Source organism: Haliotis rubra, unplaced genomic scaffold (assembly GCF_003918875.1).
Source record: "Haliotis rubra isolate DU_JTF1 unplaced genomic scaffold, ASM391887v1 Scf14, whole genome shotgun sequence".
Lineage (NCBI taxonomy): Eukaryota > Metazoa > Mollusca > Gastropoda > Lepetellida > Haliotidae > Haliotis > Haliotis rubra.
The window spans coordinates 4,354,011-4,377,048 of NW_025765336.1; the positions used below are offsets into that span (position 1 = coordinate 4,354,011).

Consider the following 23,038-nt stretch of genomic DNA (forward strand, 5'->3'; position numbering starts at 1 on the left):
TTCCCGGCTCCCTTTGCGCGCACCGACTTGCTATATGCGAGACGGGGCCCAGCTTACTTCTGGTACCACATTTCCGGTGACAATCGTATATTCAAGAACCAGTTCTGCTTCCAATTTGCGCGACTGCCAAACCTGACTTTACTAGACCGGACCAAGTACAACCATGCTTGGCTGTCGTAATAGGTGACTAATTTGGGGATGGTTAGATCGGAAATTTGTCATTCCTAAAAGGATTATGGGTTCATTACTGTCAAATGACAACCACGAGACCATTCGAAAAGGTATGAAACGTTGTTTGTCACCGGAAGCACTAAGGTGTCGCGAAGCGCCGTGACCGACTTACGGGCCCTATTCTACTTCACATCAGTTTGAAACCAATTTCTGGTGTCCGCCGCTGTGATATTGCGGAAAGCGGCGCAAAACAATACTCACTCAAACTATTCTACGTACATGTAAGGATACAAATCTGTGTTTTTATATTAGTCATAAAATAGCTATTGTTTTTATTTCATATTTGGCAACTAAAACCAAACTGCCTTTCAGCGCCACGGACGGAACGTACCCAGTTGACCAGACACTGGTCGTACATGTCTTGGACTCAAACGACGAGACTCCTGTTGTCACGGTTACTAAGGAGATATACATTCCGGAAGAAATTCCAGTGGGGACGGACGTCGCAAGAGGATACACCGTGAGTGACGCGGATGAAGACGACACCCTCACCTTCAGTCTGCAAGGTTGGTCAACCATAATTTAACGATCCACTGATGAAGGTCATCATCGGGTCAAGTGGCTGAAGTACACCTGTACCAGCCGCTGTATATGTTTATTAAGGCTTTGAATTTCACCTCACCTTTTCATCACCTGGAATTGAAAGACTTGACAAAAGATGGTAATTCTTTGATAGACCTATAGACAACCCAGGACCAAGACATGCGTTTCTGTCACATCTGATAAAGTGACTCCTTGAACCCAGGCATTATACAGATCTGTCAAGCAATGGGGCCCTTGATCTGAGGTGCGATACATGCGTTAGATCTACAGAACACCGGGGATCAAGGCTCGCGTTTTTCGGTCAGATCTGACAAAGCAACTCCTAGAAATCCAGGTGTTCTAACAATGCGAGGTTGGATCTTTATCCGTGGTGCGATAGAGTTGTTGTTGTGCTAGATCTATAGACCTCCAGGTACTAGATTTATAGAACTCCAGGTCCTAGATCTATAGAACTCCAGGTGCTAGATCTATAGAACTCCAGGTGCTAGATCTATAGGACTCCAGGTGCTAGATCTATAGAACTCCAGGTGCTAGATCTATAGAACTCCAGGTGCTAGATCTATAGGGATCCAGGTGCTAGATCTATAGAACTCCAGGTTCTAGATCTATAGAACTCCAGGTGCTAGATCTATAGAACTCCAGGTTCTAGATCTATAGAACTCCAGGTGCTAGATCTATAGAACTCCAGGTTCTAGATCTATAGAACTCCAGGTGCTAGATCTATGGAGCTCCAGGTGCTAGATCTATAGAACTCCAGGTGCTAGATCTATGGAGCTCCAGGTGCTAGATCTAAAGAACTCCGGGTGCTAGATCTATAGAAATCCAGGTGCTAGATCTATAGAAATCCAGGTGCTAGATCTATAGAACTCCGGGTGCTAGATCTATAGGGATCCAGGTGCTAGATCTATAGGGATCCAGGTTCTAGATCTATAGAAATCCAGGTGCTAGATCTATAGAACTCCGGGTGCTAGATCTATAGGGATCAGGTGCTAGATCTATAGAACTCCAGGTGCTAGATCTATAGAACTCCAGGTGCTAGATCTATAGAGCTCCAGGTGCTAGATCTATAGAACTCCAGGTGCTAGATCTATGGAGCTCCAGGTGCTAGATCTATAGAGCTCCAGGTGCTAGATCTATAGGGATCTAGGTGCTAGATCTATAGAACTCCAGGTTCTAGATCTATAGAACTCCAGGTGCTAGATCTATGGAAATCCAGGTGCTAAATCTATGGGCTCCAGGTGCTAGATCTAAAAGGGCTCCAGGTGCTAGATCTATAGGGATCAGGTGCTAGATCTATAGGGATCCAGGTGCTAGATCTATAGAACTCCAGGTGCTAGAACTATGGAGCTCAGGTGCTAGATCTATAGAGCTCCAGGTGCTAGATCTATAGGGATCCAGGTGCTAGATCTATAGAGCTCCAGGTGCTAGATCTATAGAACTCCAGGTGCTAGATCTATAGAATTCCAGGTGCTAGAACTATGGAGCTCCAGGTGCTAGATCTATAGCTCCGGGTGCTAAATCTATGGAGCTCAGGTGCTAGATCTATAGGGATCTAGGTGCTAGATCTATAGAAATCCAGGTGCTAAATCTATGGAGCTCCAGGTGCTAGATCTAAAGAACTCCGGGTGCTAGATCTATAGAACTCCAGGTGCTAGATCTATAGAACTCCAGGTGCTAGATCTATAGGGATCCAGGTGCTAGATCTGGGAGAACTCCAGGTGCTAGATCTATAGGGATCCAGGTGCTAGATCTATAGAACTCCAGGTGCTAGATCTATAGAACTCCAGGTGCTAGATCTATAGAACTCCAGGTGCTAGAACTATGGGCTCCAGGTGCTAGATCTATAGAGCTCCAGGTGCTAAATCTATGGAGCTCAGGTGCTAGATCTACAGAGCTCCAGGTGCTAGATCTATAGACATCCAGGTGCTAAATCTATGGAGCTCCAGGTGCTAGATCTATAGGGATCTAGGTGCTAGATCTATAGAAATCCAGGTGCTAAATCTATGGAGCTCCAGGTGCTAGATCTAAAGAACTCCAGGTGCTAGATCTATAGAACTCCAGGTGCTAGATATATAGGGATCAGGTGCTAGATCTATAGAACTCCAGGTGCTAGATCTATAGAACTCCAGGTGCTAGATATATAGGGATCCAGGTGCTAGATCTATAGAACTCCAGGTGCTAGATCTATAGAACTCCAGGTTCTAGATCTATAGAACTCCAGGTGCTAGATCTATGGGCTCCAGGTGCTAGATCTAAAGAACTCCAGGTGCTAGATCTATAGAAATTAAGGTGCTAAATCTATGGAGCTCCAGGTGCTAGATCTAAAGAACTCCGGGTGCTAGATCTATAGGGATCCAGGTGCTAGAACTATAGAACTCCAGGTGCTAGATCTATAGAACTCCAGGTGCTAGATCTATAGAAATCCAGGTGCTAAATCTATGGAGCTCCAGGTGCTAGATCTATAGGGATCTAGGTGCTAGATCTATAGAACTCCAGGTTCTAGATCTATAGAACTCCAGGTGCTAGATCTATAGAAATCCAGGTGCTAAATCTATGGGCTCCAGGTGCTAGATCTATAGGGATCCAGGTGCTAGATCTATAGAACTCCAGGTGCTAGATCTATAGAACTCCAGGTGCTAGATCTATAGAAATCCAGGTTCTAGATCTATAGAACTCCAGGTGCTAGATCTATAGAAATCCAGGTGCTAAATCTATGGAGCTCCAGTTGCTAGATCTAAAGAGCTCAGGTGCTAGATCTATAGGGATCCAGGTGCTAGATCTATAGGGTTCCAGGTGCTAGATCTATAGAACTCCAGGTGCTAGATCTATGGGCTCCAGGTGCTAGATCTATAGAACTCCAGGTGCTAGATCTATAGAACTCCCAGGTGGATCTATAGCTCCAGGTGCTAGATCTATGCTAAATCTATGGAGCTCAGGTGCTAGATCTATAGGGATCCAGGTGCTAGATCAGGTGCTAGCTCCAGGTGCTAGATCTATAGGGATCAGGTGCTAGATCTATAGTCCAGGTGCTAGATCTATAGAACTCCAGGTGCTAGATCTATAGGGATCCAGGTGCTAGATCTATAGAACTCCAGGTGCTAGATCTATAGAATCTATAGAACTCCAGGTGCTGAGATCCATCCAGGTGCTAGATCTATAGAGCTCCAGGTGCTAGATCTATAGGGCTCCAGGTGCTAGATCTATAGGATCCAGGTGCTAGATCTATAGAACTCCAGGTGCTAGATCTATAGAACTCCAGGTGCTAGATCTATAGAAATCCAGGTCCAGGTGCTAGATCTATAGAACTCCAGGTGCTAGATCTATAGAACTCCAGGTTCTAGATCTATAGAACTCCAGGTGCTAGATCTAGGTGCTCCAGGTGCTAGATCTCCAGGTGGTAGAACTATCTATAGGGGATCTATAAGACTCCAGGTGCTAGTGCTATAGAACTCCAGGTGCTAGATCTATAGGGATCCAGGTGCTAGATCTATAGAACTAGAATCTATGAGGGATCCAGGTGCTAGATCTATAGAACTCCAGGTGCTAGATCTATAGGGATCCAGGTGCTAGATCTATAGAACTCCAGGTGCTAGATCTATAGAACTCCAGGTGCTAGATCTATAGATAGAGAACTCCAGGTGCTAGATCTATAGAACTCCAGGTGCTAGATCTATAGAACTCCAGGTGCTAGATCTATAGAACTCCAGATGCTAGATCTATAGAACTCCAGGTGCTAGATCTATAGAGCTCCAGGTGCTAGATCTATAGAACTCCAGGTTCTAGATCTATAGAACTCCAGGTGCTAGATCTATAGAACTCCAGGTGCTAGATCTATGGAGCTCCAGGTGCTAGATCTATAGAGCTCCAGGTTCTAGATCTATAGAACTCCAGGTGCTAGATCTATGGAGCTCCAGGTGCTAGATCTATAGAACTCCAGGTGCTAGATCTATAGAACTCCAGGTGCTAGATCTATAGGGATCTATAGGGATCCAGGTGCTAGATCTATAGAACTCCAGGTGCTAGATCTATAGAACTCCAGGTGCTAGATCTATAGAACTCCAGGTTCTAGATCTATAGAACTCCAGGTGCTAGATCTATAGAACTCCAGGTGCTAGATCTATAGAACTCCAGGTGCTAGATCTATAGAACTCCAGGTTCTAGATCTATAGAACTCCAGGTGCTAGATCTATAGAACTCCAGGTGCTAGATCTATAGGGATCCAGGTGTTACTTTGTCAGATCTAGAAAATACCGTGAACCAACGCCCGCGTTTCTTTGTCAGATGCATTGTGCTGTAGGATCATGGTCCATCATAATTTACCCGACAACACATAGAACCGATCCTCCTCTATCTTTTAAATATTCCTGATTACATATTTAAGTTAGGTGGCCCTGCCAAAAGGAGCAGTCTGTTTTGTTTCTTTGTTTCCATTTGAAAGAAGAGCGTAGATTGAACTGTGATTTTTGCTAACAAATCAAAGTTTTAGGGTCCTCTGTGTTAGCACCCGTGGTAATAGGTCAATTTAATGATAGAAGGCGGCTTGTCGTAAAAGGAACTGGTATTGATGTTGACTGTAGACACATGTCATGTTCCCTCACTGTTCATGTTATGGATTAGATTATATTGAAATTGCTGATCGGCGTAATTAACTCACTCACTTTCAATAATGATAGTACGTAGGTACAGCACGATTTACTGAGTTTACTCACTGGAAAAGGTATATTGAAAATTAATTTAACTATTGATACTAAAGCATTTAGCCATCACAGGAATCTTTTACTATATATCCATCACAGGAATCTTTTACGAACTTAATGAATTCAGATTGTCAGTCGACTATTTTAAATCTTGGGAAATATATATATTTTGCTTTTAAACTTTATGGTACACAACATGAACAACTGTATCAGTAGTAAAAAGATATATTTATTAATATGCTTTGTACATATGTCAGTATGCATATCTATTAAATTTTTGGGACAAGCGTTTATACGATGCTTTTGTAAAACATATGTTGTGTATTTAATAACTGTATTGTCCTGTGCCTGTTGCCTCTTTGACAGAAATAAACTATACATGAAAGGTCCTCTGTTTAGTTACCCATGAAGCATTATTTCACTTTGGATAATCTTATTATGTCCGATTGCATAAATTATGGCTTTGCCCAATCAACCACCACCATCAACCCGGTCTAAAGCATAATTCGTCGTTTTGTTGATGAACAACCAGTTTCTTCTTATAACTCACTCATTCACTCTCCCCCAGGTGACGACAGTGACTTGTTGGTCGTTGACAGTACAACTGGCCAGCTGACCCTCGGACAAAACCTGGACTTCGAGACTTTAACATCAGCGACACTTGACGTCAAGCTGCACGTCACTGACGAAGTCGGCCACAGTGTGACGCAGTCCCTAGAATTGGTCGTCACTGACGTCAACGATAACACGCCCACCTTCTCCAGTGCTATCCACAGGGTGGAAGTAACAGAGCAAGTTGCGGGAGGTAGACACTTGTAAAACTCCCTTATCATTTATCGAAAGCATTTATATGTGACATAAGCGGCATAAGTGACGTAAGCTTATAACGTAAGTATGCAAATTAGATAACCAGAAGTTGGACGTTTCCTGTGAGAGCACGGTTTCATTCAGAAGTTAATATCAGTGACATTATACTCTAAATATAATCAAATAACACAGAATCGTCTTGCTACCGTTGTTTCCATTGTCCAGCTTTTTGACTCAGCGAATGCATATGCCAAAAAGGCATTTACAGATTGCTTAGTTTGGTTCCCATGGCATGGAATACATATCACTGCGTAGGATTTGGAACCTTTTCTGGTGTTAATTTTGGTGAATATAGTTTCAAAAGGAAACAGTTTTGTGAAAATGATATGCAATTCATCACCCGTATTTTGTTAATATGGGTAATATCAAACTGTCCCCCCGCCCTGACATTGCTGGAATATTGCTAAAAGCGGCATAAAAGCATACTTACTCATTTATTGACAAAGGTTCAAACTATATACTCACATCTATACACACGATTCTACATTTCGAGTTGACATGTAGACTGATAAATTTTATGAATACACAATCATTTTAGTTTTACACGTTCTGAAGACAGTGAAGACCGCTTTCTGTTATATCACAGCGCATCAGATTATTTTGACCTGTTCAATTTTGATGCACGGACCCAGAGCTCCAGATAAGATTTAGCTCATGTGGGAACTGTACCCACTGTATGTATTTGGAGTAGGTATTATGAATGTTGAGTGGGTATTTCATTTTCCGTTACCCACTGCTTCCAAATATGTGCGTATTTCAGTCATTTTACTCACCTAAGTATTACGTCATTGAGTAAGTTTACTAAGCAGGTATGTTCCGCCTTATGTCATACCTAATCAAAACCAACTTAAATATAATGGAAATGATTTCATAAAAATCATTCATCCTATACTAACAGTACAACTTGATAGCAATCGATTTTTATAAATATATTCCGTACGCATTTGTTTTAAACTTTTTGCGTATCTAACATTTAAAATGCGTAATTGGTACGCAACAATTATTTTTCAATGCGTAATTGGAAATTTTATATGCGTATTTTACCTGGATACGCAGCTTATCTGGGCCTCTGGTCACGGAAATGATGCAGTCAAACCATGGATTATATGACAGCAATTTTTATATTCGAACCTACCTTTAACAGATCCTGGCATGCCTTGTGATCACTACTTTAGTCACAATATGGTTTGTTTGATGAAACATCCCCGATATATGACGGCGGTCTGTTATAATCGGTTCAGACAACCCGGTGAGCATTTAACAACGCAACTAGGATAAGATGGCCAATGACCAAGTGTGATCACTCCGAGTGGTGGGTTACCCCAGTGGTTAAAGCATTCGCTCGTCATGCCGAATGTATGACGCCCATTACTCGTGTCCCCGCCGTGATATTGCTAAAAGCAGCGTAAAACCCAACTCACTCACTCTGATCACTCGATCTCTTTACGCCTGTTACGACATGCATGAGTTGCTGAAGATAAATTCTAACCGGATTTTCACGGGAACACTACAAAATATAACTATCACTGAACAAGGAAGTATAGTAATATACATTCTTCACAAAAAGAAACAGAAACGTATAAGCCATTTCAGATGAATTTATTGAGTTAGTTTAAGAGCAATTATTTCATGTAATCTCAAAGATAATATTCTCAAACCACCTATGCGTTTCTTTTTTAAAGAGTATATTCATGCAATTGATTCAGAGACCGATCTGCTGACACTCATTGCTACGGACGCTGATGATGGAAACAATGGCGAGTTTAGCTTCAACATCAGCGACGGCAACACCCACAACTTGTTCCGACTTGACGGAAATGTCCTCTACGTGCAGTCGAAGGACGTGGACTACGAGGAGGCAGAGGGAATTGACTTTACGTATTCGGTGACTGTCACCGCCGTTGACCACGCAACAGATGCCAGAACGGGCGTCACCGTAGTCGTCGTTGAGGTAGGAACGAAATGACACAGCTTCAGCGCAGTTTTAAAGGTATAACCGTCGTTTGGGTAACGGCTTTTGAAAAACAAGATCATGCAATGGTGGATGCAGGTACAACGTTTCAAATCAATTTCAAATCAATATCTGTCAGTAACTTTAAGTAACCAATGTACAACACAATGGTAACACAGAAGCTTAATTGCAAATCAATTATGAATACAGATAATTCCCGTGAATGAACATGATCCTGTACTGGAGGGTGTTACCGACGGAAAATTCCCTGGAAAAAGTCTTCCGGAAGACACTGCACCAGGATTCGAAGTCCTAACCGTCCACGCGACTGACGCGGACCTCGGAGAAGACGGTGAAGTGACGTATGCCATTACGTCAGTTCTCTCGGGTAGGTTCGATTTGAATGTGTACTTGTATTTACGCGTATGTGTGTTTGACAGAGCGTGCGGTCATGGGGATGTGATGGTCACAATGGGGGCTTCTAATGGCCTCATTGATTTATTGATTTTTGTTTGTGGTACAATACTCAGCAATATGTATTCGGGAGTGGAGCTCGAGGGAAGTTAAGTTAAGTCTGGACCAGGCACTCGGGGGTGATTTGCGTCAGGAGTGAGTGAGTTTAGTTTTACGCCGCACTCAGCAATATTACAGCTATATGGCGGGGGTCTGTAAATAATCGAGTCTGGACCAGACAATCCAGTGATCAACAGCATCAGCATCAATCTGCGCAGTTGGGAACCGATGACACGTGTCAACCAAGTCAGCGAGCCTGACCACCCGATCCCCTTAGTCGCCTTTTACGACAATCATGGGTTACTGAAGGTTCATTCTAACCCGGACCTTCACAGATCTGCGTCAGGACTGGCCATCTACTCAGTGTTAATGCTTTTATTTAAGTCAAACAAATCAGCGAGCCTCACTATCAGATGGCGTTATTTGCCTCTAGCTATTTGTGATGGGGCGGTGGGTCAGCCTTAATGGTTAAAGCGTGTGCTCGTCATGCTAAAGACCCGGGTTCGATTCCCCCCATGGGTACAATGTGCGAAGCCCATTTCTGGTGTCCCCCGCCATGATATTGCTAAAAGCGGCGTAAAACCATACTCACTCACATTTATGATGAAATAATTACCACATCCGGACTATTATCTTGCAGATGCAGCTGATGCTCCTGGTAAATTCACTATTGATTGTGACACTGGAGTTCTGTCAACTGCTAGTGAGCTCGACTTTGATCCTTCCACGGGAGGTTCTAGTTACTACGACATCACAGTGTCTGCCTCAGACAAGGGAACGGAGCCTAAAACATCAGCAGCAGTATTGCGAGTTAGCCTCACCGACAGCAACGATATAGCACCAGCGTTTACAGACGTCTCCTACACTGCCAACGTGGGCTGCAACGACGATCTGGGCAGTGAGCTGTTGACATTGACGGCGGATGACGAAGACGGACCAAGTGTGGAATATAGCATCGATGTCAATCCTTACCTGAAAGTCAATTTAGCATCAGGTTCGGTAACTCTGGAGGCCTTCCCCACAGGTGGCGCTGTTGCAGATCTGGCTCAGTCAGTTGTCGTGACTGCTACCGATGGCAAACTGGAGGACAAATGTCACTTGTTGGTGCTGTTTAAAACTTGCGGTATGTAGACATACTACCCAAATGAAGTCAAGGAAACCAAATATCTCTAATATTACTATAGTTGATCTGTCATCCCATGGTCGGATGGTACTTGACATATTTTGAGTAGTACATGCGTATTTTAGGACTTCAATACCAGCAAAACCCTGTTTGCCTAATGTTCGTACCATAATCTGCTCGTCTTAGGTTCGAATCCCAACTACTCCAGGATTATAATATAACATTTAGATGTGCTTGTCGATTTTAACCTGAGTTCTCCCTTATTATTTTATCCATCTATTGTTTGGCTGACATATCGTGGATTAGCTTAATCGCTGTTCAAAGTGGACCAGCTGACACACTCACTATACATGTATATCTTGGGGCGGCGTTGTAGCCTTCTGGTTACAGCGTTCGCTCTTCACGCCGAAATCCCGAGTTCGATTCCCCGTATGGTTACAATGTGTGAAGCCCTTTTCTATGGTCCCCGGCCGTGATATTGGCGGAATATTGCTAAAAGCGGCGTTAAACTAAACTCACTCTTGATATATCGTTCTCTCACTACATCAATACTGCTGTTATTTCACAGTATAAATATGTATACGTAGCTACTGTAACTTCTATATTGCCAACATGTTTACAACTAACGGCAGCTTGAACTCAGGTTCGTCATATAATCCCGAGCTGCATTCATGACAACTCGTGTTATGACGAGGCAAGCCGAACTGCGACTCGTGCCCCTCTGGTGGCCAGTTTTGCAACTGGGTACCGTCTAAGCGCAAAAAGTCATAGCTAATTGTCAACTTCCACATTTCAGGCATGTATCATATATATTGCAGGGCGGATAGGGCTTGTATATAAACTCTGTCAAAAAGAAACGCAACCCCTGTCCTCAGATATGAAAATTCGTTTGAATGAAGTTATTGCTTCCAAACTAAATGTTATTCGAATGTATTGAAATTATACACGTAATTAATGAAGATTACCATCAAACAACTGCATTTGTACGCATAAGTGTATTTTATTGCTTATTCCGTCACAACGCATGAAATGACCCTCATGGTGACTTCGCACAAAAAAACCACATGCAAATCATGAAAATGGCAGTTAATGTAGGGGTGTATAAAAGCCCATGTGCTTTCGTATTATATTCATTCATTTGTCGCATGAAAAGCTGTGAAAAATGCCACGATTGAGTGCTGCCGACCGAAATATCGCCATTGGTCGTGTTCAAGCCGGAGAAAGTTTTGGAACTGTTGCACGGCACCTAAATGTTCACAAAACAACGATATCCCGACTTTGGAGCCGCTACAACAACTTCAATTTGACCAACGATCGCCCGAGAAGTGGAAGGCCAAGAATCACGACCCCCCTTCAAGATCGGTACATCCGGGTCCATCACCTGCGTAATCGGCATGCCCTACCAACCGTGACTGCCACACAAATACCAGGTTTGAGGAGAGTGTCAGCTCAAACGATTAGGAACCGTCTGAAAGAAGCGGGTTTACGTGCCTGTAGACCAGTTGTTGGACCTGTACTACGCCCCTACATCTCCGCCGACGACTCAGGTGGTGCAACAACGTAAGGATATGGACTTTACAAAACTGGAGGCGCATCTGGTTTTCTGATGAATCCCGTTTTCTTTTGCAACATCACGACGGAAGAAACGTGTGTATAGGAGACGTCATGAACGTTTTGCGCCCATCTGCGTCCGACAGGGGACAGATTTGGCGGAGAAAGCGTTATGGTTTGGGGATCCATCTCATACAACCAGAAATCAGACTTGGTGATCGTTGAAGGGAACCTGACAGCCCAACGTTACATCAACCACGTATTACAGCCTCACCTTCTCCCGATTATTGACCAACAGACACAGATTTTTCAACCAGACAACGCCCGGCCTCATACTGCACGTGCAACAATGAACTTTCTGCAGAATTCCAACGTCAATGTCTTGCCATAGCCCTCTAAATCACCAGACCTCAACCCTATTGAACACCTGTAGGATACTCTGGGTCGACGCGTACGTCAACGTCAGCCGCCGCCACAGACGCTGCAACAGCTCGGCGTTGCACTGCAGGAGAGTGGAGAGCCATTCCCCAGGAAAGAATCCGGCGTCTTATCCGTTCTTGTCCAAGGAGATGCCGTGCAGTGATTGCAGCTCGTGGTGCTCATACGAGATACTGAGAAAGACGCCCCCTGGTGACAAACTGGTGTCTGTGAGATGACTTTGAAATGACAATTTTAAACATGCCCATCTTGGTTATTATTCTGCCAAATTTCAGACTTCTGTCTTAAATAATAAAAATGCTGTGTCGTCTTAAAACTTCAGATCAAAATCTCTAAAATACAGGGGTTGCGTTTCTTTTTGACAGAGTTTATTTGTGTGTTTGTTTGTGTATGTATTTTCACATATCCTCATGTAGGTTAGGGTAAAGGGCGAGGGGTGACGAATGCTATGTAGGTTACGGAAAGGGGCGAGGGGTGACGAATGCTATGTAGGCTACGGAAAGGGGCGAGGGGTAACGAATGCTATGCATGTTACGGAAAGGGGCGAGGGGTGACGATTGCTATGTATGTTACGCAAAGGGGCGAAGGTAGACGAAAGCTATGTAGGTTACGGAAAGGGGCGAGGGGTGACGAATGCTCACACTGATATCTCGGGTTCGAATAGATCTCCAGTCATGTCTAAGGTTGTGGTACGGCAATGTGATCGATATTTCCAGATAACACAACGTCTGTCTCAACAACAACGTCTGCGACCACAACGACATCAGTTTCAACTGCCTCGTGCCCGAGTGTGACATGCAACTGCAGTGGCAACGCGACCGCTACAGGTGAGTCTCCAGGTTAGGTAGATTTGTATTCTTTCCTATCTCCAAAATGCATTCGGGGCGGTTGGGGAGCCTAGTGGTTGAACCGTTCGCTCGTCACGTCGAAAACCCGGGTTCGAATCCCCACATGGGGACAATGTGTGAAGCCCATTTCTGGTGTCCCCCGCCGTGATAGTGCTAAAAGGCGGCGTAAAAACAGACTCACTCACTCCAAAATGCATTCCCACAGTATGCGAATCACGACACAAGACACAAGAGGGGATCCAGATTGGAATGTGTTCAAATAACCCATACTGCTGCCCGTGAAGATCCGGGTTAGAATTGGTCTTCAGCAACCCATGCTAGCGACTATCGGGATCGGATGGGCATGCTCGCTGACATGGGTGACATATGTCATTGTATCCCTATTGCGAACTCGGAAATCGTGAAAAGATACTACTTGAAACGCAGTACTTGGTATTCATCATTAAGGAAATACATTAAGGCGTCCCCCTAGTCAGTATACTGTGTCTGATTGGGGTGTCCACATGGTATCCATTATCCAGCAGCGTGATACCTGAGTGACTGAGTGAGTGAGTATGATTTCACGCCGCTTTTAGCAATATCCCAGCAATATCACGGCGGGGGACACCAGTAATGTCCTTCACATATTGTGCCTATGTGGGGAATCGAACCCGGGCCTTCAGCTTGACGAACGAACGCTTTAACCACTAGGGTACCCTACTGGCTCAGTACCGTCCCGATATAGACTTGGTTATTTACAGGCCGTAACCAATAGCTTGAATATTGCTGAATTCGACGTTGAATAACGAACAACGAACAAACACGATTCAGTGGCACAGCTGAGCCGTCGCTGTTGGCAACCTTGAGTGTGCCAGTATTTGGTGCTTGTGCGTTAAAACCATGATTCTACCTTATGATTATTCTCGGTGTTACGGTTCCGCGATCAAGATTCGCCCCAGACCCCACGATACCCCGGGCTCTCCTCCCAAACTGATATAGCCGTGTTTTCACTTGAATTATGTCGAAATACAACTACCACAAATACTTCAGATCCAACTACTACTACTAGTACTACGACAGCAACAACCACAACAACAACGGCAGCACCGTGCGTTTGCAGCAACGCCTCGACTTCAGCTGGTAAGTAGAAATATGTGACTTGATATTTCACCGCATATACTCGCTAGTTTATTCGTTCCAAGGATTGGTGTATGCGTTTCTCATTGTGATAACACTTGCCCCACTGAATGCGTGATGAGACCCATCCGGGATTCGAACCCATACTCTCAAAGTCAGGCATCTAATCGCCTGCACACAAAGTTAGCCATCTAACCCACTCAACCACCGTGGAAGCCGACTCTCAGTCTAAGTGAACTTAGGCTCGGTATTATTCGTTACACTGCTATACTGAGTCTAACAAAACCTTGTGGAAGGTCGCGTCAGGTAACCTTTTCAATTGACCAATCTGAACACAACTTAGCGATTTCGCGAAAGTTGACACTCGCACATACCTTTTGAACGTTTACCTCGAAAAAGTTTTGTACCCGAACGATTCCGAATGCTACTTTCCGTACGATCGCTTCCGAGTGATGCACATGGAGCACGCCACAACAGTGAGTAAACAGTCGCTGAAAATAGCGTTCTGTCAGCTTGTGGAAATATTAGCTAATGTTAACCATGTCAACAGAAACCCAAAAGCGTATATTCTGCAGGTCATATATCTGTGTTTTATGTGGGTTTTCATTTGTTGTGAGATCAGTGTTGGCAACCGGGGAAGAGAAAATCCATTCTGTAAGTCCCGCCGAACCCTAAATAGTAGCCCTTGTCTGATTGGTTAAATCCGTTCGGTCGTTTCGCGTTTGATTGGGCGGTCATAGGTCGCTCAAAGGTTACCTGACGCGACCTTCCACAAGGTTTTGATAGACTCAGTATAGCAGTGTAACGAATAATACTGAGCCTAAGTTTAGGCTTGAGAGTGTGTTTTCGAATCCCGGATGGGATTCAACCCACCAAAAGAACTAGAATCTGTAGTTTAATCCAAACTATAACAGATGTGAACTGTGTTGACAATTATCGAGGTATTTCGTTGATGGGCGTTCTGTGGACGCTTTTAGTTTTATCATCAATAACAGTCTTCAGGATCTACGATAGAGTCTGTTGTTGCATAACGCCGAATTTAGCAATAGTCCAGCTATATGGAGACGGTATGTAAATAATCGAGTCTTCACCAGACAATCCAGCTGTCAACACTGTCCATGATAGAGGCGCAAGCAAGGTTATAATGCTGAGTAATATAAACAACAAACAAACATACTGGATTAAGATAGTTCAGGGACACAGGTGACCCGTCTGGGTCGTCTCGGTTCGCTCTCTATAGTTGCTTCCCTTGGGTGTCCCAGTATCTGATACTCGTGTATTCAAAACCATGATTCTTCCTAATGATTCTTCCTGGTGTCACGGTTCCGTTATCATGGTTCACACCAGTCCCTGTGATACCTCGGGCTCGGGTTATCACTTGAATTATGTCGAAATACAACTACCACATATATTTCAGATCCAACTACTACTACTACGACAACAACAACAACGTCAACAGCGTGTGTTTGCAACGTTTGCAACAACGCCACATCAGCTGGTAAGCAGAAATATGTGACTTCATATTTCACCTCATACTCTTCCTCGTTAGTTTGTTCCAAGGAATGGTATATACGTTTCTGATTGTGATGATTCTGGCCTTACTTATTCCGTGATCTAATAATAGATACACAACAAGGGGTAGCCTAGTGGCTAAAGTGTTCGCCGGTCACACCAAAGATTGGTGTTCGATTCCTTACCTGGATACAATGTGTTAAGCACATTTCTGGTGTCCCCCATCGTGATATTGCTGGAATATTACTAGAAGCGGAGTAAAATCTAAATCACGCTTTCGTTAGCTAAAGGACGTTGGTTCGATAAGGGAGCATCCATCTGATTTATGTTGTTTTGGGTGACTAAGTGACTGACTGAGTTTGGTTTTACGCCGCATTTAGCAATATTCCAGCTATATCACCATGGGGGACACAAGAAATGGGCTTCACACATTGTACTCATGTGGGGATTCGATTGTAGTTGGGTGATGTTACACAGACCGTTCTTCCCAGGTATATTCACAATCTATTCATTTAAATTAAAATCACAAAAAATGGACATTGGGCCCGGGTATTTTCAAGAAACAACCGTTTCATTTTTCACACCTGTAAAAACCTGGTTCTTTTTGCACATTCAACCTACTTTTTTGCAAAATTACTTTCCATTAACACACAAGCCATTTATTCACCTACAAAAAACAAACGCACAACGTCACATATGTTTGAAGTAAGAAAACGGATGAGCTTAACACACGCACGATAATCCATGCACACCATATCCCTACAGATTATACATAAAACATTACCAGTTCCACACAAAATAATGTCCAGTATATATCATTGCTTCTCTTCACAAGAATGACGATGTAAATTGTGTTGACAGTTATCGAGGTATGTTGTTGATGGGCGTTTTGGGGAAAGCTTTTAGTATTATTATCATTAATCGTCTTCGGTGATTTGCTGACTTTTATGACAGCATCACTGACGTACAAGCTTGACTTCGCAAGGGTTACTTTACGATAGATAACATATTTAAATTCCAATGTGTGGACGTATCTTTCTAAATGTAGAGGTCGTTTTTAGTCTCATTTTGAAGATTTTAGAAAAGCTTTTGATTACTTTGGTATTCGAACTCGTTACTGAAACAAGGCGTTAAGGGCAGATAAATTTTGATATTAAGAAATACGTTTTCTGACATTTTAGTGTCAGTTGGCTTTAAAATATTTTTATTCGTCTAACGGTGTACGGCAAGGATGTGTTTTACGTCCTTTTCACTTTGCCTTGTTTTCAACAGAATTTCAATTCTGCAGACCCTAATGATGTTTTGTTAAGTTCGAATTTTGAGGGATTTACTGCTACTGTTGTATGCTGGCGATCTTATTTTATTTGATGATACTATAATTATTTAAAGAGAGAGAGATATATTTATTACTTTGGTATTGTAAATCATTGGGTTAGGAGATAAACATGGATAAAGCTGAGGTACTGTACATTGTAAAGGTGGTTTTCTTCGCTCTTATGAGAAGCGGTTCTACAATCTCGTAACAGGTAAAACTGCAAAGTACATTTATTTATTATAATCGCTTCGGTATTTTGTTTTCATGTAGTTTTGGACCAAGTGTACTAATTCTCGTGTTAGTAAGCTCATAAGGCCATTTTCACCTGGAAGAAATTATGTAACAAATTTCCAAATACGCCTGTTGATTCGAAATATATATTAAGGAGACAATAGCTTATAGAAAAGTTACATTATCATGTGTCCTTATTTAAGACGTATCTTAAATAAACACTTTTGCTACGTTCCAAATTACGAATGTATGTTATTCACATTGTACTGAGACCGTATCAAACAAACCGACCGACTGACTGATTGATTAATTAATTGATTGATTGACTGATTGATCGATCGATTGATTAATTGCACTCAACTCTAGGTCCAGCTCTATCTAGACTATTAAACAACTCGCCAAGAACATCGAACATGTACTTTCAGTTTCAACGACAACGACGACACCTGTAACCTGCCCCAGCGACGTCACTGCAGCACCATGTGTGTGCAGCAACGCCACGGTTGCTGCTAGTGTAGATAAAGACAGGGACGATTCAGCTGAAGTGTGGGCCATGAGAGCTACCGTTATTTTGATGGCCATGATGCTTATGGCAGCGATTGCGATGTATCTGAAAAATGCTTTGTACGTACTTCTCGACACTTTCATAACCAGTGTTGAAAGTCACACAACTTAAAATATATTTCGTCCTGTCACTTAACAGCACACGATTAAGATTTTATGTTTTTATCTGTTTAATTAACCTATAGCTACGATAGTTACTAACTGCTATCCTTGCTAGACAACCACAATTACTTTTGTTTTCTGTTTTAGAACAAAAGTTCCCCAATCGACTCCGGTAAATAAAGGTAAGGTTAAGGTGTTTATCGACACCATGGATACAGTATTGCGTTTTATCTCGGTTGGTTGGTTTGTTGTTTGTTCAGCAATATTCCAGCTCTCTGGCGGCGGTCTGTAAATAATCGAGTCTGGACCAGACGATCCAGTGATCAACAGCATGAGCATCGATCTACGCAATATGGATACGATGGCGTGTTGTCTTTATTAAGTTTTTATTTCTTTTTATTTCCCCCGATCGACCGACCCATGTTCAGAGTTTATTGGCTTCGTGAAACACATTTAAAAATGATGCCCTGAACGCGGGTCATAGTAGCCGGACAGGGAACAGGTTTGTCTGGTCCAAATTCAATAATTTACAACCCGCCGTAAAATATTACTCCCTCACTCTTTTCAATCCTTCAGTTCAACCCAGGACGAACAGCATTGAGAGGGGCATTGGCAGGGATGACTACGATCTAAGGATTGAAGACTTGTAAGTTTATAACCCGTGTCATACTTTGTAACAGTTACTAATTAAGATTACAACTATATTTTAGTAGAATGAATAGCGTTGTTATGACAACGTCGTGCTCATATTAGTATTCGTAGCTTCAGGATCGCTGATATAGAAGGGCAGAGTCTTAGTGGTTGTGACTTCCGGGTCAGACTGACGGACATTCTCGATGGTCAGGGGCGTTGGGGTACCCTAGTGATTAAAGCGTTCGCTCGTCACGCCGAAGACTCGGTTCGATTCCCTACATGGGTGCAAGGTGTGAAGCTCACTTCTGGTGTCCCCCGCCGAGATATTACTGGAATATTGCAAAAACCGGCGTAAAACTAAACTCGCTCACAATCTTGATGGTCAGTATGTAATAATATTGTCTTCTTGCCAAGATACAGGAACTACAAACTGTAAGGTACTGGACTTGTCGCCCATAGTTACCGTTGTAAGATCCAAGGTCCCGATCCACACAGCGTTCGTAACGTTACGACCTGTCGTAAATCTATACTTTATCATAGGCTTACGAATGCCCTAGAGCTACGAACGTTTTGTGGATCGGGAGCCATATCCAACTTCGATCTAGTTGTGACCGTTGGTCCGACTGCAGCGTAACTCTGTCCTTGGTTTCGCCATAGTGGTAAAAATGTAGGATCTACCTGATGTCAGGCCATGGTGTGATATTCAATAACAGACGGTGGTTTATCTCGTTGTTGAAACTACAAGCATGGGAACTGAAGAACCAAGGATCAGAATCAAATGGAATCTAGAATTCGAACCCATTATCAGCGGATCCTAGCACTACTAAGGGGTGCAACTCTATACAGATATCCTTATTGTAACTACACCTTAATTCAGACTTTGCTTTACCTTTCAGTGGCAAGGGGTAACACAGAGGTGAAAAGTGAACATTTATGCTGACGTTACAAAACATCTCCATGGTTACCAACATTCATCGCAGATACAGAAACGTCCCGATTTGCACTCTTTTTAATACAAGTGTCTTTATGAAAATAACACTGGGTGTGCGACTTCATATATGATGACGTCATGAAACCGAACTTCCGCTTCATAACATTTTCAGGGGTCATCCAATCAGTGATGTTTATATGACTTCTCCCTTGTGTTGCCAGGACACTGGTACCAGAATTATTGTATGGAAAGACGTCAGTGCTAACAACCACGACTTCTCACCTGTTTCTTTTGATCACAATACATAGAGGACACTTTACCTTTCTTGTCAAATAGAATGTTTCGACAAAGTTAATGGGTAGCCAACAAGATGAGATAAAGTGTTATATATCCAAAATAAATTTAAAAAGAGAGCAAAACAAAAGGACAACAATTTTCTTTAGAAAAACAACAAAAAAGACAAGTCTGTTCTGACAAAGCTCTTTTGTGTCTTTGAAGCTGAGTGAAAATAGTTCCGGCATAAGTAGTTTTTTCACACGAAATAGGTTTGTATTTTCAATTGAATATTCATGTAGTATTTTATCACGAAATGCATAAAAATGTGTAAACATCATTGTAGAGCCAATTGTGTTTTCATTCCTTGTCTGGTCAACCCGCGCTTACGGTGTCCAGACTTTCGAGTTAGACACGTCTTTCTTGTGGTGGTCGTGAAATCTTAAATCATGGAAAATCTGGGTTTATTAAAAAACGGTTAAAATACAACTTACACTTAAGTTTGATGTTGTATCATGTGAAACTTATACGAATGATATACAATCATTAACAACTGAAACGGAATAGCAACATCCTATTTCGTCTATATCTCTGGTGTTTTACATATTAGGAAACTGTGAATTATCTATCACTGTAGAAACTCTTTTCAAAATATTTACATTGATTTTTGGAAAGTAATCCAAAAGCACAAGGTGGGTACTTTCTTTTGCACGTCAGTTTATTTCGTCTATATTTACTACGTAATCTCCACACAGTACGACCGCTTACTTACAATCGGTGCGATGATTCCAAAGTATGAGTGAGTTTGGTTTTCCGCCGAATTCAACAATATCCCAGCTATAAGGCGGCTGTCTGTAAATAATCAAGTCTCGTCCGTACAATCCAATGCTCGACATCATAACCTTAGAGCTACCATAACGTGTCAACCAGGTCCTTTCGAGCCTGACCACCTAAGGCTAACGATAACTCGCCTTTTATTGACTAAGGCATGGATCTTAGGGCTTTGTGAAAGGAGGCCCAGGTCAACGAGACTGAATTCTAATCCCGGTCGCCTTTTTCACATGGGTTGCTGATGACAATTCTAACCCGGATTTTCACGGGTGTGTGTGTGCGAGCGCACCACAAAGGGAGGATACTGCATACCGCAGTCTTTATTTTGTCGAATTTCGCCCAGAAATGTCCATCATATGTGCCTTCATGGCTGTGAAGAGATACCCAAAGTAGAATAGCAGGAGGGGGCGGTGGGGTAGCCTAGTGGTTAAAGCGTTGGTTCGATACGCCGAAAACCCGGGTTCGAATCCCCACATGGGTACAATGTGTAAAGCCCATTTCTGGTGTCCCCCGCCGTGATGTTGCTGGAATATTGCTAAAAGCAGTCAGTCAGTCAGTTAGTTAGTTTAGCAGGAAGGAACGATATAATATATTCTCGGACAGAGAAAATGTACACGCCTTTTTTGAAAACATCCCATGTCCAGTGAAATGGTTTTGTTGTAAGACCTGAAGCGTATCAATTTAGATAAACTGACCTCGAACTTGACGTACACACACACGCGCACAACTTTTCATAGACTGTTACGGGAACGGGTGATAGTGAAGTAGACACATGATCAGATGCAGTTTTCAACTACATAAAAACAGTCGCTTTTGCGCCTCAGTTAATGAGTGAGTGAGTTTAGTTTTCCGTGCTTTTAACAATATCTAGCAATATTAGGTAGCTGGGGACACCAGAAATGGGCTTCACACAATTTGCCCATATGGGGAATCGAACCTGGGTCTTCAACGTGACGAGCGAACGCTTTAACCATTAGACTATTAACCCAACCGCTCCAGAGTTAATGATTCCTGCCAGACTGCTGGTTAAGGTTCACGGTCATTGAAGGCCTGCTGACCTTATTCAATAACATCTTGTAATCATAACAACACCTGTAATCACTATAATCATGATAATGATCCATGACGTCAGTAATGCGCAGAGAGACTACTTTCCTGGCGCCAGTTAACTAGAGAGAATTCTCTACCCTGCTATACAGACGTTCCAGAAAGAAATATAAATCTACCCCTATATTACTCTCTCCCCAAACAGTCAATTATTTGAAATATGTTTTCAATAGTATTAAAGTTTCAAATGACTGACTGTACGGAGAAAATACGTTATTGATACGTTGGTGCAGAGCGCTAATAACGGTACTAGACACACGTTTTCAATGAGTCAACTTTTGTCTGTTTCAAAGGCAATGGCGTGCATGTTATGATTACAGGCTAAGGAGCGAGGCGGTTCTTTAGAAAGTGTTTCAATGGAAAGGGACATTCCGAAGATAAAATTTCACCAATTATGTTGTCCGATTCAATTTGTTTGACTGAGTTTATATAACCAAACACAAGATTAACAACAGATAAAAATACATAAATATATTTTTCACAGTACCTTTTTACTAACACGAAAATGGTCATAATTGTATAACGTTTATATCTATTGTTGTAAGAGTTTGTTTTTGGTGTTTCGTAACTGCTTTCATCAATAATAGTTTTCGTCTCCAAGATCGAAATACTATCAGTATATGATCAAGAAATATCTGGTTTGAGGAGACTTGAATGGTATCTAAGCGCGAGGGGGCATCTAACTGCGTGGCGCATTCTGTTACACTGATAGAGAGATAGCTAGGAGCTTTCAGTGCCTTTTGCTCACTCACTACGCAGTAGATGTAGTCGGCAACGAGTAGCCAGATCGTACATTCAAGACGTGCACGACACCCACTAAAGTCGAGAGTATGTAAGTATTGACTCTTATATATATGAGAACATAACTAGATGTGAACGTACAGAACATAATTACATACATACATATATAACACAAAATACAAAAATTTGAAGATCTTTGGTGCAGATATAATTTCTTCAATTCTTTGAGAGTGGTGAGATTAGTGTACAGTAACAAGAAATTTCTACAGAAGTACACATGTAACGTGTGTGTGTGTGTGCGTGCGTGTGTGTGTGTGTGTGGAGGTAGGTGTATTGTCGTTTTATTATTTTATCAAAAAGACGCGACAGAATTATTACTTTATTATAAAATTCTTAGGTTAAAGAGTCCTTTGCAGGATCCCAACTATATCGATATTATGGATCACTGTAAACATGGAACACAATGGTGACACCGGTCACAAACACACGCAGGGGCAAGTCAATTGTTAATCTACAAAAGCACGGGAAATACATGGGACATAATTTATGTCACTGTTGCTTTAGATAGAAATACTACATATATCTGCCACAAGACCCTTTGAAAGCTTTACTAGGGTCAAATGTACCTGGCATAATTAATACATGGTCTGATATACGATCAGATTCTGGCTAAAAGACGTAGAGATATGTGTTAATAGACATTTTAAAGTGCGATTAAAAAAATAAGACGACTTATACGTTTCTTTACAGATACACCATAGTGACATTTATGTGACAAGGGCAGTCCGATTAATTCTTGAAATCGAACATTGAATTCCCAGGTATGATCGTTATTGGGATAAGAAAATATGTATAAGTTATGAGTAAGTTGCACTATGAACAATGTGCGTCAATATTTAAACACTACCACTGCCATGACT

General features: G+C 42.3%; 1 protein-coding gene across 1 annotated transcript in view; it reads left to right on the forward strand.

Annotated features, from left to right (window-relative positions):
* LOC124268805 (protocadherin Fat 4-like) overlaps positions 1-19,631 on the forward strand; it is a 72,021-nt gene extending 52,390 nt beyond the window's left edge. The window contains exons 15-25 of the mRNA XM_046703826.1: positions 544-737; positions 6,040-6,276; positions 8,045-8,289; positions 8,500-8,677; positions 9,443-9,925; positions 13,792-13,881; positions 15,296-15,376; positions 17,362-17,560; positions 17,750-17,784; positions 18,179-18,248; positions 19,132-19,631. Coding sequence (XP_046559782.1) covers positions 544-737; positions 6,040-6,276; positions 8,045-8,289; positions 8,500-8,677; positions 9,443-9,925; positions 13,792-13,881; positions 15,296-15,376; positions 17,362-17,560; positions 17,750-17,784; positions 18,179-18,248; positions 19,132-19,144 — 1,825 coding nt within the window. The 3' untranslated portion in view covers positions 19,145-19,631. The remainder of the gene's footprint in view (positions 1-543; positions 738-6,039; positions 6,277-8,044; positions 8,290-8,499; positions 8,678-9,442; positions 9,926-13,791; positions 13,882-15,295; positions 15,377-17,361; positions 17,561-17,749; positions 17,785-18,178; positions 18,249-19,131) is intronic.
* Positions 19,632-23,038: the final 3,407 nt, after the last annotated feature.